The 17,817-nt window shown below is 40.3% G+C and overlaps 1 protein-coding gene across 9 annotated transcripts in view; it reads left to right on the top strand.

The window, feature by feature from the left end:
• Positions 1-17,817, top strand: part of ARHGAP32 (Rho GTPase activating protein 32) — a 400,497-nt gene that overhangs the window by 302,638 nt on the left and 80,042 nt on the right. For 5 of the 9 annotated variants that reach the window (XM_048827358.2, XM_075122285.1, XM_075122286.1 and 2 more), the window contains 3 exons: positions 2,144-2,225; positions 9,820-9,870; positions 12,426-12,500. In XM_048827358.2, coding sequence (XP_048683315.2) covers positions 2,144-2,225; positions 9,820-9,870; positions 12,426-12,500 — 208 coding nt within the window. The remainder of the gene's footprint in view (positions 1-2,143; positions 2,226-9,819; positions 9,871-12,425; positions 12,501-17,817) is intronic. The other 4 variants (XM_048827357.2, XM_075122287.1, XM_075122283.1 and 1 more) reach the window with 3 other exon arrangements.

The following is a 17,817-nucleotide window of genomic DNA, read 5'->3' as shown; positions in this document are numbered from 1 at the left end:
AAAATTGAAGATTGCCTTTAAGCCACAGTAGGAATCTGTGCAGTCGGTGGTGCTTCTCTGCTCTCTGATGAAGGGTCTTCTGTTGTGATGTGGTGTTTGGCATATGCTAGTGGGGGAAGATGACTCTCTGCATTAGATAATGGATGACAATGCTTTTGATGCGAAGAGAAAATAGAGGGTGGGGTTTATTAGGTTGTCAGACTTGAAGTCCCTGTTTCACACTGTGCAAAGTATCATCATCCTCTTGAATTCTATTACCTGGAAGGGTGTTTTATATGGGTTTATCTGTGGCTTAAATAAACAATTTTTTAAAAAGTGCCGGAGATCCCAGAGAAGGAGAGAGAAGGAAATGTACACTCTTCTGTATGCCAAGAAGCAAATGCAGTACTAACTAGAGGTGGCAATGGGAACAGAGTAAGTAAACTAAATTCTTCCTGGGCTTCCTGATGTTGCATTAGTGAGGGGCTTTTCTCTCCACTCCACCTCAATCACTAATGTAATTATCTGGCAAACAGCATATGTGAAACCAAAGACATTAACTTGTCAATAAGGCAGTAAATCATTATAATGAAACCCAAACTAGCAATGCTGTTTTAAAATTGCAGCTTGCTCGCTCATCATTGTGTAAATTTTAAAGGGACGTGCCATCCATTGGATGAGATTTAACCTATCCTTAGCCCATGAAAAAGAAAAGTTCTCATTTTGTTTGGTAGCTGCTATTAGAGCAGTAATGCCTCCTGTTTGCTTAGATTCACTAAGGTGTGAACAGTTTCCCCATAAAGTTGCTTAAGAGCCTCATGTGTCTTCCCGTGTTGGCATCATGAGCTACCATGGGCCTGGCATAAAAACTAAGGCTGAAGTATAATTACAGTGGTAATAGAAACATTATTTATGATTGTGTTACAATAACCCAACCTCTCCCCGCTTGATTTAAGATGTGCAGCAGTCTTTACCTTTAGATGACCTTGCATTTATCTAAGTATATATCATCCCCACTATTAATTTTAGTACATTGCCAAATCCTTTAATCCTGGATCATGCTCTAACAGTGTCCTGCTGCATCTGTAGAGATTAACTCTTGGACTAAACTCACTTCTTATACAAAATCATGAAAACTTTGTATGGAAGGCAAGGACACAGATTTAAAGTGGGTCAGAACAAGGCATAAGGGGTTGGTTGTGACCCTGAAAGAATGATCTCTTGAGAAGCTGGGAAGAAAAGGTGACTCTCTTACAGGATATAAGTCTTTAGAACTGATACCAGCAAAATGAATTCAGGAACTTGTTGAGACAAGTGCAACTAAAAATTCTCTCCTTTAAATGGCAGTTAGTGACGTTTGTTGTTAACCTGGCAAGATGGAGATGTCCCGAGCATGTGCCGTGTTTTCTTTGGAAAGAAACAGCTGTGTGGAGTGGGTTCAAAGATGTCTAGAAGCAACAATATAACTATCTTGGTGTTTGCTGTTGAGACTCTGAAAGTAAACAGTGCTGCATCGTTCGTTCCCTAATGTGCTCCCTGAGCTGGCAGCTGCATGTTGCTGTAACAGGGCATTTTGAAAGCAACTGCGAGAGAAAAATGCACAAATATATTAGCCTGCATTTAAATTAATTTTTAAAAAAGCAATGAACATAGAAGATATCTGTGAGTATAATATATTGGCAGTGGAAAAGACATCGTTACTGCTAACATTTTGAATTAGCTGAGTGATATATTAAAAGCTGAAGAGTTTCCCCTTCCATAGTACGCAGAGTGTTTGAAATTAACCCTCGTGTAGAGTAGAACACGGCTTTGCACCCCTCAGATTTCACTTGAGCCTGCAGGCCATCTCGTCTGTATGAACAAACGTATAGCTTGTTGCAAGCTGAAATATTTATGTCCTGTGGAAAAAGCTTTCAGATTTATAACAAAGTTTAGTGTATTGCACAATACAAAGTACTTGGCTCATAGACTTTCTGTTTACATCATTTTTGAAAAATCATAGTGATACTAATCCATGTGTATGTTTCATACAGTTGTGGAGTAGTATACAAACAGGCTTAAAAGAGAAAAGGTAACTAACATGGCTTCTCATACACAATAATTTGACTATACGATCTTTAATATTTTGCATTTATACCCTGTTTCTGTTTTTCTTGTCATACAGGTGGGATTCTTTCCGAGTGAGTGTGTTGAGCTAATTAACGACAAAGTTCCTCAATCTATGACCAACTCTGTGCCAAAACCAGGTATGTGTGTGTGCAGTTATTCAAAACATTTTATGGAACTCCTCTTTTCCATGCTTCACATTTTATCACTTCTTTTACACTTCTCATGATCTGTTTTTCGCTGCATCACCCATATGTTACACTGTGTTGGGCGTCTTGCATTCTCTTTGTTTTGTTAGCTAATATCAATGTTCATTTCATATGTGTTTTGAAATATTTAGCCTTCCAAGGTTTTGGGGTCCCTTCAACAACTTCTGAGTACGCTCCCTTCACCAATCCTGCTTTTGATGCCTTTGTCAGAGTGTAGTACATTATTTTTTTTCCGTATGGAATGTAGGGATGATCCAAAAACGGTTATGTCAGCTTTGATACAATGGGGGAGATACATACAGTGGGACCTGGGGGTGGAGTAAGGTCTTGTCTACACAGGAACACTCAGCAAAACTTAACTTTTAAAGTGGATTAGTTAAACCTCATTAAATCCATGTGTGGGCACTCTTATTTATTTAAAGGTCCCTTAATTTGGTTTAGCTTAATTCACTTAAGTTCAGTTAAACAGAATTGAGGCCACTTTCACATTCTGAATAAAATCATGTACACAGGAATTTAATGCGGTTTAACTAATCTATTTAAAATTCACACTGTAGTTAATTTGGATTAATTCTCCTGGTAGCCCCTATATAAACAAGCCCTTAGATACAATAGAACTCAGATCCTAAACACCCCTGATTCTGGATCTGCAAATCCAAAGCCCAAACCCACCTTTCTCACCCCACTTCTTTTCTGGTTAGCTAGGTGTTGTATAAAGTGAAGGACCATTATTACGGGAATGAACTGATCAAGGAAAAATTAAATGGAGAAAAAGATGTTGGACCTGATTCTGCTCTCAGTTCCACTAGTCTAGTTCAGGGCTTACTCCACTGACTGGTGCACATGCATGACCCCATGTATTTCTGCACATCCTAATGATACTGAGATTGTTCTTTGCTCTGTGGTTTTTTAAAATTTATTATTATAAATCCTGCTTTAAAAGGTCACCCTAACTGCTGTCTCTGTGTCAAGGGAAACATCTTGAAATCACTGATCTGGCTGCGTTAAAACGGTGCAGCGTAGCAGCAAGCAGTCCCTCTAGGATAACTGAGTGATAGAGAATGAAGGGTTTTCCCCTTTTCTGGGGAATGCCTGGGAGAACACCCACCTTAATGATATGTTTTATCTGCCAAGAGTGCCAATTTGACACTTTTTTAAAAAACTGTCATTCCAGGGATTGATTTTACTAAGTGAAATTCCTTTTGACAAATTCTATTTTAGTTCTCAGGGCTTGTGGCTCACCAGTAAAGAGTCATGAACGCTAAGGTATCTATGCAGTGCATCAATATTGCATGCTTTGAATGGCTGAACATTCGGAAAGAATACTTTCCACTGTTGCCCCAGTCCCCCTGCCCTGCCTTCATCCTCTCCAGGAACATGGGAATGCACTTGTGTTAGCTTCTCTGTTGCATAGCTCATTAGCAAGTCAAGTCATTGCAGCAGGTGTGCGCTCAGTAAATCCAATATTCATTTCTCAAAGCTTGAACTTGATCTGTAAGTACTGCAGTCATTCACTTCTTCAACCGTGTTTTTATCAGTCCGAACATGTAGACAAAGGCAACTTTAGACCCTAATATAAGCTGGGCTGAGGAAGACCATCACAGTCACAAGTGTTTATCATTAAATATGGCTCAGGCAATTAAATTAAATGTCACGAATTGCTGGTGAGTAGTTTCTTAGTAAGCCTTAATGAGAGATAATGAAGCAGCATAGATTAATATATTCTATTTGGCTTTAACAGCACACTGGAGAGAGGTGTTTTTTTTTTCACAATCAAAGAAAACATTTTGTTTTGTATACAAGGTACAAGCTCTATTGCAGTGAGTACATGGAAGGATTATTAGGTCTCAGTGTTAACCTTCCTTAATAGTTACCACATACATACGGTAGGCCCCAAGCATTCAGGATTTACTTAAGGCTACCAAGAAAAAAACAAAGCCACATCTTAAGCCTACAATCAACAGAACCTTCACATTAAAAATAGAATCTTGAATTGCCATCTGTCCCATTGTAAGTAACCTGGTTTGTGAATGGAGAGAGGTATTTACATTTATAGTAGGCAGCTCAGCAGCCTGCATATCTGGAGAATCAAAAAATATTTTTAACAATGGTCTGTTTTTCAGTCTCTTCTGAGAAATGACCTAATATAGAAGAGCTGCTTAGATAGGACAGGCCAAACTAGTGCCTATGGATAAAATTTTCAAAAGAGCCTAAGTGCCATTGACTTTCAGTGAGACATAGGCCCCGATTTTTAAAGATATCGAGGCATTGCTGTGTTCAGCATTACGACACCTAACTTATTTAGGAGGCTAAGCATCATTTTCAAAAGGCACCTAGGAGCCAAAATCCCATTGACAAACATTGGGATTTTGGCTCCTCTGTGTCTAAGTCCCTTTTGAAAATGAGATTTAGGCTTCTAAACCAGTTAGGTGTTGCAATACTGAGTGCAGCAACCCCTAAATGCCTTAAAAAATCTGGGCCGTAGGCTCCCCAGTAGCCAACTCCCTTTTGAAAATTGGACTTAGGCTCCTATATCACCTTAGTGCTTTTGAAAATTTACTCTGTAGCCTTATATCCAGCATCACAAAGAAATGCATCAGAGGCCCAGTTCACTCGGGCACTTCTGCACATGCTTAACTGCCTTGTTGAAAAGGAATTGATTTAAGAATGTGCTTAAAGTTAAGAATGTGCTTAGGTGCTTTGCTAAAGTGGTCCCCAAATTAGCACCAGGTCAGCACCTTGCTGGCAATCTCAGCTGAAAAGACAAGGCATGGAGACTGAACGATACATTCAGTTTTCACCCATTTTTTCAAGTTCTGTGTGTATATAAATCTCCTCACTGTATTTTCCACTGAATGCATCCGATGAAGTGAGCTGTAGTTCACAAAAGCTTATGCTCAAATAAATTGGTTAGTCTCTAAGGTGCCACAAGTCCTCCTTTAGTTTTTAGAAGCAGTCCCTCCACAACATGGTTAAAGTTGTGTTGGTGGGACAGTGTGGAGAAATCTGTATTTCCCCTACCTATATTGTGTGCGTTCTGTGAATATAATGCGTGATTCAGGCTTCCAGACCAATTTCCAAACACGTTAAAGTTCACATCAGATATCTTTTTAATTATCTATATTTTAGTGTTGCCGTTAGCTTTTCCAGGGAACAGCGAGATGCTTTTCCAACAGGAATTGGTTGGGGCCTTACTTTACCTTAGCAGGGTATTCCAACCAGAATCAACCTAAGGTTTTAGATTTCGACTCAGTAAAGCAGATTTAGCAAAATGTGACCTTTGTTTCCTTAATCAGAATTTTGTGTGTAAAGCATTCAGGATGTTTTGTATCTACAGCATTGAGTTGTTTGCCATGACGGAATTTACAAACATAGAACTGATTGTGTTGTTTAATTGCTCATAGATTTTGCTGGGTTAAGTAATCTAATGAAAAGCAGATGTAAAGCAAAGAATTTCCTGCCCTGCTATTTATTATTATTCATAGTGACTGAGATCTTGATTTGCAGAAGTGATGGGAGTAACACTTTAATAGACTCATAAAATACTAGGTTGGGCTTAAATGAAGTACAATTAATGAGTGAGATTCAAATGAAAATGAGATGTTGGAGGCTAAAGAGGAGAGTTGGGACTAGGTACAGTCTGCATTTAGGAATAATGTTTCTTTAATTATAGAGGTGTTTGCTAACACCAGAGATGTGAGCTGAATAACTGTCTAAAGAATAACAGGAAACCTGGATTTAAGTGAAAATTTTATCCATTTTATCCAGTTATTCTGACATTCAAAGGACTAAGAAAAGAAAAAATGCTTCTTGCCATGAGTTTGCTTTAAGATATATTTGACAATAAAGCTTGTAATTAAAACTAGCATTTCTGAATGCATCAATGGCATCATTTGTGAAATGAAAGCCCAGTGTAACACTTTAAATTGGTTTCAATTCTGCTTTAATACAGAATTTGTAGTTGTGTGTAGATATATATGTAGACCTATATCTTATTAATTCAAAATAAACAGTCCAATTTATGATAGCTAAAGTGGGTTCCTATATTGCTTGGAATGAGTTGTCTTTTTATAACCATGATCTCTATCACCACATCAGGCTTATAAATACCAAGCTTTAATTTCAAGTGTATTTCAGTATTTATTCTGCAAACATAGCATCTCAAGTCATGATCCAGTGAGACCTCACAAGCTTAGCTGGAGAAGACTCGATGAGTACCTCCATGGGGCAGTACATAGAAAAGCTAGGTGCTTCAGGAATCAGTGAGAGTTATTTTTTGAGTAGCATTTTCCCTTTTGAATTTGCATTGACCAGTGCCCCAGATTATTTCTAGTGAGTCCAATACCACAGAAGTAGAGCTGGGCAAATAATGGATTTTTTGGTTCACTGGCAATTCTGAAAAATCAAAAACATTCATTTGGGGGCAAACTAATAATGGAATTTTTTGAAAATTTTGGCTATCCAAAAGTCAGAAAATATTTCAAGTGGGATTGAACTCGACACAAATTCATGAATAATTTTGGGTCGACTGAAACTTCATTTTTCAGCAAATAAACTATTTGACAAAATATTTTCCCTAGCTCTGTGCAAGGCACCCTCCTCTTTCAGTTGAGACCCACAACCAATGACGTGTCTCTGTTTGTTAAAAACTCCATAGTACAGAGCAAGAGTGTGCTGGCCAAATTCCCATTTGTTTGAGTAACTGTAATTTACCTTCTTCAATTCCATTTCATTTGGCAATGGAATTCTAATCTTCACTTCCTGTCCCAAATTATTATGTAGTGTTACTATGCACTGTTTGACAATGAGTAATTCCCACCCCAGAGGTGACTGAACTTGAGTGGTACCATAGATGGAAGTAGTGCCTGGCTGTATGGTTTTTAAAGAGTTTTGGGACACTTGGAGATGACAGATGACACACACATTCCAGATACTATTATTCTTTCTGGTGAGATGTGAGCCTTTTGAACTTTCAGCCTGCTGCTTAGCTGAGGGAAAACCATCAGTGTTTTTCCTCAAAGTGGAATGTTTGGAAGTGCCTTTCAAGTGTTTCTTACTCCTCTCATCCAGTATTGTTCATCTCTGGTAGGTGTTGTCTGGGAACAGGATGTGCATTTGTTCATATCTTCTCAGTTTGTCAGTTTTTCATTATAATGATTTTAGGCATCATCTCTTTTTATGTGTCATCTTTGGTCATTAACCTTTGAATATCCGCTATGGTAGTTGAATGCCATTTAAAAAAGGGTATCATGCTTATCCTCATGCATGAACTCGTATGTCTTGCTTGTTAACATGTAACTTGTTATTGTGTGTCTTATCCTGCATAAAGCCTTGCTTACCAAATTTTGTCTCAGAAATACTTTGGCTTGATAGTTTGTTGGAAGGTGTTTGAACATATGTCACCTCTTAAATTGGGAGAGATTAGTGCCAATATGAAAACAAAGCATAAACATAAGCAGTTGACGGCATGAAGTTCTGAGCGTAGCGGAGAAGGGGTGGGTTGGTGCGGGACATCTCTCTCACTCATTACTCTTTCAAAGCGCCGAACTCTTTAAAACTCCAATGGGGCTGTGCCACCACTAACCCGAATATCAGCCTTGTTTATGACCAAGGAATTCGGTTTTTTTAGATTTAACAGGTACATTTACTTATCTACTATCTATATGCACATATATACTAGCAAATCCTCATTAAAGCTTAACACCATATATATAATATGTATTATACTTATATATATGGTGTTAAGCCTTAATGAGGATTAGCTAATATTTTAATACATGTGTTGCAAGTTGTTAACCACAAATAAATATTTTTAACATAATAATGACGATGAATCAAAACTCCAGATTCAAATAACCCACTGAACTTCAGAGGTGTTTAAAATCCAGGTCTGTGGTACGAATTGAGTATTGAAAATGAATCCATCATTTTAAATGCAAAGATGTAAAACTGAGTTGCACCAATTGTTTAAGAGATGGTTGCTAACAAAACAAACGCTGAAGAAGTTGAACCTGCATTAAAATAAGATAGTTGTAAACTCTGGAGACAAGGACAAAGTGTTTTGTTTAAGATGTACTGGAATATGCAGATGAAGGGAGAAAACAGCATAGATTCAGTAATGCAGATCCTGTATTTTAGCAGACTAGTTAGCACTGCTTAATGCCCATTGGAAATAGATTCTAGCTGGCAGTTACTCTAGACAAAATACAAATTGATTGTTAAAACATGTATAATTAAATGTAGTACCATTTTTGTTAATCCTCAGCGATGATTTAAAAATAATTAATTATTGAGTTTTTAATGTATAACTTTCCTGTTAAATCTAAATTGAATTGGAATTTTAGTGAGCCAGCTTGAGGCTACACTTTCAGTGTGCTGCTGGAAAGGAGCGAAATGCACTAATGTGCCTGAGGCTGATGCATGTAGTTCTCTGTGCAGTAGCCTGAAAATGTTCTTGTAATATTGACAAACTTAGACACCAGTTCTACGAGATGTTACGTAATCTCAGCTCCCCTTGAATTTAATAGGTGCTGCAGATGGTCAACACCTTGCAGGACTGGGGGACCCTCTTCTACACATGCATCTTGTTGTTAAATGATTTTTTTTTTTTTTTTTTTTTGCAAAGCATCTTCCATGTGTATGTCTCAGGTGTTATGGGCACCACCTGTCAGTCAGCCCATCAGGTTGAGTGCTCATAATAAGACTTTAACAGGACAAAGTCAACTTGTTTAGGACCCAGATTCAAAGTGTTCTAATCTGGTGTAAAATTACTTCTGGATTCTTATTGGCATTTGGTTGTTAAAATTAATTATAAAAGCAAACCAGCCCTTCAGGCTGACACATCAAATACGCTCTCCTTGCTATTCTGCAGTGAGTTAATAGAGTAACCCTGTTGTCAAAGCCCTGCACTTTCCTTCACATCTTTGCGGGCCATCATGCACAGACTGAGAAGTAAGTTAAAGCAGCTTTTAGCCTGAGCGCCATTAGAAATGAAGCAAAATAAAATGTAAAAGGGGACCCAGTCAGGTAGAGAAGTATATTATTTTTGTAAATGTAATATTGCAAACTCTGGAGGTGATTTCTTTCCTGGTTGGAATTGTCCATCTTTATAGAGGTGATACAGCTCCCATACTTGGCTCTGATTCAACAAAGCACACGTGTGACCGTAAACACATGCTTATATCTCATTGAGATAATGGGACTAAATCATGTGTTCAGGTGTGTTGCTCAGCAGGGATGGGATAAAGGTTAAAACATACGCTCAGGTGCTTTTCTGAATCAGGCCCCTTGTTAGGTGCTGAGTCCCTTGAACTCCTGGTTGATTTTAGTGGGGTTTAGGGCATTCCGCACCTCTCAGAAGGTTTCTAGCACCTTGAAGGATTGATTAGGTCCATATGTGGGTTTGCAAGAAAATGGCACTGCTTGCAGTCTAGCCACGCTTGAATTGAAATTGACCCATTTTGAATGGGTGCATGTTTTAACCATTTCTTTCTTTCTTTCTTTTTTTTTAATTGTACCTTCCCAGTATCCCCTGCCCACGGAGCCCGTCCAGCGTCTTGGAGCTACTTCCCCCCTTGTACGTTTTCATTTATTCCTTTTTTCTCTCTTTCGTTTTTGCATACATGCAAGTCAGTAGCTGCAATGCTTTGAGGGATGTTCAAGGAAGCCAAAGCCAGACTGTATTGCAGTGTGTGCCTTTAAGATCTTTAAACATAAAACAAATGCAGCTGGGAAACAAAGACAATGATAATTCTAACCCTCTTCTGCCAAATATGCTAGGGTCACTATATGGCATTAAAACCATGATCAAAGATGAAGAAAACACCTTCATAACCCCCGTGCAAACAAAATGAGGGTGTCAGCTGGAAGAAAGACAGGCTAAAGAGTTGGGAGATGGAAGAGAACTAAATATAGCGTGGACAGCACATTATATATTTTAAAACAATCTTCAGGAGAAAAATAATTAAGCTGATTTTCTTAAAAGTGGGTAGATAATTTTATTAGTACTAGGCACTCCCCAGCCCCAGAATGACTCTGTGAGGTGACCTGGGAGCAGTATTCTTTTAGTGCCCAGTACAGCGGGCCTCTGATTTTGGTTGGGGCCTCTAGACTCTGATGCAACACAAATAATAATCAGTCCAGTGACAGTAAAATTATATCCCCTTGTCAGAAATTTAAGATCTTAAAGGTGGAAGCCTGATACATGTTGAGCCTCCCTTGTACATCCCCCATTGTAAGATGCTTTTTTATTCTTGGGTTTCCATAAATCAAAGTATAAACTTTTAAACAAATTGATTATTTAAAAAGTCCCCATCTCCTTGCCCCACCCTTCCCAGCAAATTGATCTAAAGATGGTGCTTTGCACTGCATGGTGGGGAATGGGAATATCTTTCTATGTGGATCAGCCGGGATTTGGGGACCATTGCAGAGACATCTCTGGATGGAAGGAAGAGTGTCATTTGACAGCACTCCTATCAGTTGTGAGGAGCTTCTTTGATGAATGCCCGCAGTGAGGCAGTGGGGGCTTACAGACTTGGCAGAAGGATACTGGCCACCCATGAGGCCATGAAAGAGAGCAACAGAGCAGTGCCTGCTTGTGTCTCCGATAGGGTCATGCAATAGGGGAAAGCTTTCCTTCTTTAAATATTGCCAGCAGTGTCCTTAATCATAAAGGAGCTGTTTTCTTTGTCATCCCAACTCTCAGTGACAAAGGAAAGAGCCTGAGGGTATTGATATTGGGGCAGAGACTCTGTGAAAGAGGGTAAAGTCGATTGACACAAGAAGCCATATTATTGACATACAATGTAAACAAATTTTGCAGTGAGGATAATGAGTACTAGTGAGAACCAAGAGGGGTTTCGGTTTTGAGTTTTTTTGGATGTGTGGAAAAAACAGAGAGAGAAAGAATCTTCTTCGTTTCTTCTTGTACAGAGAAACTTTGTGGGAAAGAAGTAAACCTTGATCCCTCCAGAAATGCCATTCTTTCTAGGGTTCAGCAGCAGTTAACCTCAGATGATGTGTTTTTTTTCCTTTTGTAACCTGAAAAAAAGAGTGGCTACCTCTCTGGTTACTTAATGCAACCTGAAAGGTCAACACTCAGACTCACTCTGCTTTAAAACAGTTTCGTTAGAGGGAAGAGTTCAAACACTGATTCAAGTATCATATTTCTGCTCAAAGGTATAAAGCTTATTAGTGGTTTTACTTGTTTTTCATGTGAAATTAATTTCTTTTGGCAGCCATGTCCCTTTCTGAGTAATACAAATGAAGCAAATAGATTAGAAATTTGGCTGCCACAGTACATGGAACGCCAGTACATACCATGTGAGACTTCATTGACATGCTTAAGTATTCATCTGTGCTCTACACCGGTGGTTCTTGTTTGTAATATTTCCCTATATCAAAGGGCCCCAGTTAAACATCTCCTGTTTCTAATAATTTAAGAAGACTTTGTGTGGGTATTATTTTTTAATAGAGGTTTCCCTACTCCCCCCAGACTTTGCCAGTGTTAGGGGGTGGGTATCTCCCTTCTTTGTTTTTCTGCTCATGTAGCTTTCTTTAGATGCATGTTCATCTAGGAGGAAAGGTTTATAGTGCATGAGCCTAATTTTAAGATTTGCTGAGCATTCATGGCTCCCATTGACTTCAGCCGGAGCTGAGCACCTCTGAAAATGTGGCCCTATATCTTTTGGGTCCTGACTACTCCTGACACCGGGACTGCGCAAGCTGCAGCCACCACACCACCGGTACTAGCAAGGTTCTAGCACTGCCATTATCAAAATCCTTATACACCAGTGCTAGGAACCTGCTGACAACAATCCTATTTACATGTGGTTGCAGATAGCCCAGTTCTTTTCAAAGGTTAGGCTTGTGGGTAGGCTGCCTACATCTAGTTTCACCCTCATAAATATGTAGAATGTGTGGTGTGTCCTACAGAATCTGTGCCTCAGAGCACATCAGGTCAGAACCCAGACTTTTGACATGTTCATTCTGTTAATACTCTCTCTGCAAATGAAATCGTTAGTCTCCTAGAGTTTGTTCCATTAGCTTTTTTTTAAATTAACCATGTTTGTTCTTTCTCTTGCCTTGTCCCTCTCTACACCCCTTCCCCCCCTCTCCCCAAATTGCGTGCAGATTTGGAGATGGCTAGTGTAAAGCCAGGTTCTGCATGTGTTACAGAGACTCTGAACCAGTCCCAGCTGAGCTCAGGTAGAGCCATTATGGACAATTAGCTTCTCAGTGTCCTAACCCAAAGTCTAACATTGTACGTGATAGCAGTAGCTATATACTAACACCTTAGGTTTGGCTACAGAAGCTAGACATAGTTGAAATAGATAATGTTGATTTTTATTTCTTTCTGAAGTCTGGAAAAGTAAGAGCCTGATCCTGAAAATCCTTCTTCATTCAAGCAGTTTTTCTATGACTAATCCCATTGCAGTATTCTAGAATAAGATTAGCAGGATTGGATTATTTTAACATGGCAGTACTGATGTTATTCATTCGCATCATGGGTTAACTCAGAAATCTCCTCACCTGCATAAGGTCTGAATCTAAAACACAGTTCCTTTTATGGTGCTTATAAAAATACATGGTACCAAAACCGTCTTGTTCGTGCAAAACAGAGGAGAGCTTGCTCAGAGAGGAAAGAGAAGAAATGTGGTTTAAATGCTGTAGTTTAGCAGCATCTTAAATGGCCATGATGTGTGCACTGTTACAGTGATAGCTAAGAACCGCTGTGTTGTCGTTGTCATGACTCCCTTGCAACAGCCTCTCAGGAGAAACAGGAGGTAAAATTAAAGCACTGTAAAGGAGCTGAGGGACTGCAGTGTGCCACGGATAGATCCAGCGTGCTCTAGCTGTCCATTTGGCAGTTATTGAGAATGACTCACTAACATGCACTTTAATATCTTGTTTTTATGAATGAATATCTGGAGTTGTCTTTGACATAATTTTATACAAAACTATAGCCTAAGGGAGGTGAGTGGTAATGGGGTATGTTGCCTTTGTGGGCGTTCTCAGCAGAGAGAGGTCGAGGATGGAATGTGTGCACAAAGCAACCATCAGGGCAGCAGAAGTTGTTTCTCCGAGGGAGGGCTGAGACATGCTGGCAAGGGTCAGTGCAGGGGGAAGCTTGCACCTCTTCTGTGCCCATTATGCTGGTGAACAGAGGATTTCATTATTCAGAGCTGTCAGCACAACATCTTTCCACCAGCACTAAATTCACCTAAAATAGTTAAAGAAAAAAAAAAGAGAGAGAGAGAGGGGCCGGGGAGATATTACAAGTGGGATTTTCCCAAAGTGCCTACAGGACTTAGGAACACGGGTGTTCCATTGAAAATCATGGGATTTTGTGCTCCTGAATTCCTTGGGTGCACTTTAAAAAAAAATCTTCGTAAGCTGAACTTAATAAAGTGACCAAGAGCCATAAAGTACAGTTATTGGCGTGCTGGATCGATGCTGTGCAGTAAAAATGGGTTAATTTAATATCTTGTGCAATGAGTCATGGTCCCACAGAATTCAGGGCTGTGGATCACGTGCTGTCACCATATATGTCTTTGAAACACTTTACTCTACCCCCTTGAATTGGAACTGAAGTGTACTCATGTCCCCGCTATACATTATTCACACACAATCCCTGTTTAGTAAACTGATTGTGTTTCCATGGGTGTCATTAATGTTAATGAATGGTGCCATTGATGTTACTCTAATAAGTGAGTCATCAACACTTCCAAGTACCTGTCAAATCTTCCTTTTGCCTGCACTGTCCACAATATTATCATTGCGGTTCTTTCTTTCCCACATATGAGGGCTAATTAATGAGCTTAAAGTTTGTACAGTGCTTTGATGGAACTTGCTTCAGAAGGGCCAAGTATTATTTTCATTGTCTCTCATAATTGCATATCTCCCTATTGCCACTTCTTCAGTATTGCCCGTGTCTGCCACTGCCTCGACTCTACCCACCTCAGCTGAACTCCTCCTGGACACTTTTATCTTCTCACTTTAAAGGTCAGCAGCAAAGGAAATGTTTTTGGTTGGGCTTTTGCCCTCTTTTGCTTCTTTATAATGGATAAAGAAGGGCTGGACATTTCCACCCGCCACTCCCTCCAGTTCTTTCTCAGTATTATTTTGCTGCTATTTTGTACCTGAGAAATATCAGCAGAACCAAGGCAAGTCTTCCTTAGTTTTACTGTTTTGGAAGTTTCAGGACGTTTATTTTGAACTCCAGGCATAATGCTTACCACGAGTAGCTCCAGTGACTTCCTATCATTAGAAGATTGGATTTCTTGGGGGACAGTCATGGTGTCTTTAAGTGACTGCCCAGGACCATAACAGAGGTGTGGGATATGGTATCTCATTGGAAACACTGACTGTCTTTTTTGCTCTTTAAATTCATGTGCACGGTTACATAAATAGCAGTAACATTTTCCTCTGACGTCTTTTAACAGCACCTGTGTTTCTTTCACTCTGTGCCTCTTGTTCTGTTCCATTTTCCCCTTTCTTGCTGCAGTAAATAAATACATAAAAAAGTGGGGAGACCAGAGCAGAGTGCTGACCTAATGGGGTGCTGCTATATGCAAGATTCACCTGCTCTGCATTGAACTCTAAACCCTAAAACCTGTAGCAGACAGTGTGAACTTGGAAGAACTTCAATTTTTAATATTCTAGGAACAAGTATTAATAAACTGTGGACATTAGATGCTCTCACAAACGTTTATTGCAGAAGATCTGAAGCATCCTCTGCAAAGTAGTCTGTGTCCTGTAACAATGTATAAGAGGTCTTATAAATTGAGTGTGGGAAACATCCAACGTCTGTTCCTTGAAAACACTATCAAAAGGACATCTTTGCACCGCGCCCCACAAATCTCTAGAAACTGCCTGGCATGAAATTACTCACTGTGCTTTATATGCAATTCAAAGAGCTTCCCAGAGGATTTACAGGAGCGATAAATCCCCTCCGTGCATGTCCTCCGTCTATATATCAGCCACAGTCTAGATGGAAATCTCAAGCTCTTTGCAGAAATGAAGCCAGTGAAAAGTGCTGTTTTAAAGGACGAGTGTCTCACAGTTTGAGGTGACCTGGTAGGACATTTAATGCAACAAATGAAGGAAAAGCTGTCCTTGAAATAGACTGAAGGTGGAATATCTCCCTCTTTGGTCTGTGTCGGCAGGAAGCTGGGATCCAGGATGATCTGTCATAATATGGCTATAGCTGCCGTCAATAACCTACTCTCCACCCCAACCACCCAAATCAGCTTCAGAACATAGGAAGTCAAGCAATGTGTGAAATCAAAAGGCCATATTTCCTCATCCTCCTGTGGGATTTTCCACTGGAAGTGGTGCGTCAATGCCAGGAACAGACACCACCATTTCTTCATGACCAGTTAGTTCCATCAGGCGCTGTGGGATTTGCCCACTCACCCTCATGGAATGAGCAGGGTTGGGGGTGGCTGATGAAAAGACAGTTCTATTCCCAGGAAACACACATCCCAAGAATGAGAGTGACAGGTTATCAGCTGGGCCAGGGAGAGCATTCTGCATAAAGACACCCTATGCACTCATCCCTCTGGCTTCTGGCCTCCCTCTGGCTTCCTGGTGGCACAGTTCTGTTGGAACCCAGAAGGGGGCACTTCTAGCACAGAGGTTGACTAGTTTTCTGCAGGCTTTGCGGGAGAGACATTTAGCCTCCCTTTTGCCAAAGCCTGCCTGCCCTCCACCTACAGAGAAACAGTGCCACAGGGATGGCTCAGCCCCACCCAAAAAGGGCAGAATTCTCTGCGCGCAGTTTCCAGACAGATGATCTGGCCCAAATTCTTAATATAAGTAAAAGTCTTGAACACGAACACACACACACACCATTAAGATTCTTCCCCTCCCCGCTTTTATATTATGATATAGTCTTTAATGACATGGTCGCATGCTGTTTTTTCCACATGACCCCTGCCTCATTCAGTGCACAGAATGGATGGTGCTCACTTAATGAGCAGTTATTCCATATATTTTTTTCCTCCTGCTTGTTCAGTGTGTTGCCCCGAGCCTTATTTAGTGCATACTAGTCAAACTGTCCTCTGAAGACAGAGTTAATAATTTTGTCACTGGCATTTCCATGGCGTTCATCGCAAACACGAATGAATTTATTTTCACTACACTGCTATATCATGGCTCCAGGGCTAGCTGCACCTCTGTTCCCACTTTGGTCTCTCTGAGTGCACCCGCTTCAGTGTTAGGCCTTGTGCCTTATACCTCTCCTGGGGTGAAAGCACATGATTCTTTCACTCTTAGACCAGGCACATGGGATGGACCATGGTTTTCCAAGCAGATCTTACTGGGTTTGGCATCTGGAGTTCTTCCCTTTGGGATTCTGTGACACATGGTGAATACAGTTTCCAGATAGCCTTCTAAAACCCAAGGTACTGTTTAATCTTAACAGCAGGAATAAAGCATAGTAGAAGAAAAAGGGTTTTAAAACAACCAAAGGTAGATCAATTAATATTTTACCTATTCTTGGTAAAGTTCCTGGACAGGCCTCACTTTCCCGGTCACCCCGCAACCTAGTTCTGGGTGTCTGTCTGTTTCACTTTACTGGCTCTCCCTTGCTTGTCTGTTTAAATTTAATCGTGGTCCGTGTTCACAAGTTTGAACCCTCTACCCCCTTGACAGACTGGTCCAGTGAGCTTAGCGGGGGACAGAGGTAGAACATCACCAGGGACAATACAGGAGACATTCTCGCCAAGTGTTGGCAGAGGAGTGACTGTCTTCAAGCTGTTATGCTTCCTGTTTGTTTTCCCAGCAGCTTGCTTTGACCTAAACCAACACATTCCTACAATAAACATCCCACACCATACAATAAACATCCCAATAGCTAGGTCAGCATACAGTATTCATAAATTATTGCCGTGCAGCCTTGCCCGATGAGGTGAAGGGGATATTATTATCCCTGTTTTACAAATGGGGAACCAAGACAAAAAGAGATTATGGTAAAAAAATACTCACTAATTTTGGGTGCCAATTTGAGATGCCTAGGCCCTAACATTTCAGTGCTCTCTAGCATTGTATAGCACTTGATATGTTTAAAGCACAGCTCCCATTGACTTCAAATTCACCTGTGAATGCTCAGCGCTTCTGCATTGTCAGACAGATGCCAAGGATCTCAAGTTGGGCACTCAGCAAATGAGGAACTCACAATTAGTGACAGCCTGTGAAAAGTTTGGTTTAAGTGAAATGACTAGTATCACGTAGGAACTCTGTGGGATAGAATCCAGTTCTCCAGGGCAAAACTCAACTGTCTTAACCACGAGACCACCCTTTCTCTTCCAGCAGTCACCTGCCTCGCTCACTGCACTGTCAACTTCTCTAACAAATGACACAGTGGTTTTACAGACAGCAGCCTCTTTTGCTACACAGCCCTGATTCTTCCTCACAGCAGGTCCATCCTGTGCAGTGAGTGATGCAGGGATCTGTGGGGAAAAAGTATGTGTTCATATAATTAAACACTATTATAATGGGTCTGCAGAAAGAGACTGAATTA

The sequence above is a fragment of the Caretta caretta genome, chromosome 22 (assembly GCF_965140235.1).
Source record: "Caretta caretta isolate rCarCar2 chromosome 22, rCarCar1.hap1, whole genome shotgun sequence".
Classification (NCBI taxonomy): domain Eukaryota; kingdom Metazoa; phylum Chordata; order Testudines; family Cheloniidae; genus Caretta; species Caretta caretta.
Note: the sequence above shows the minus strand (reverse complement) of the source record. Positions and strands in the feature narration are given on the sequence as shown.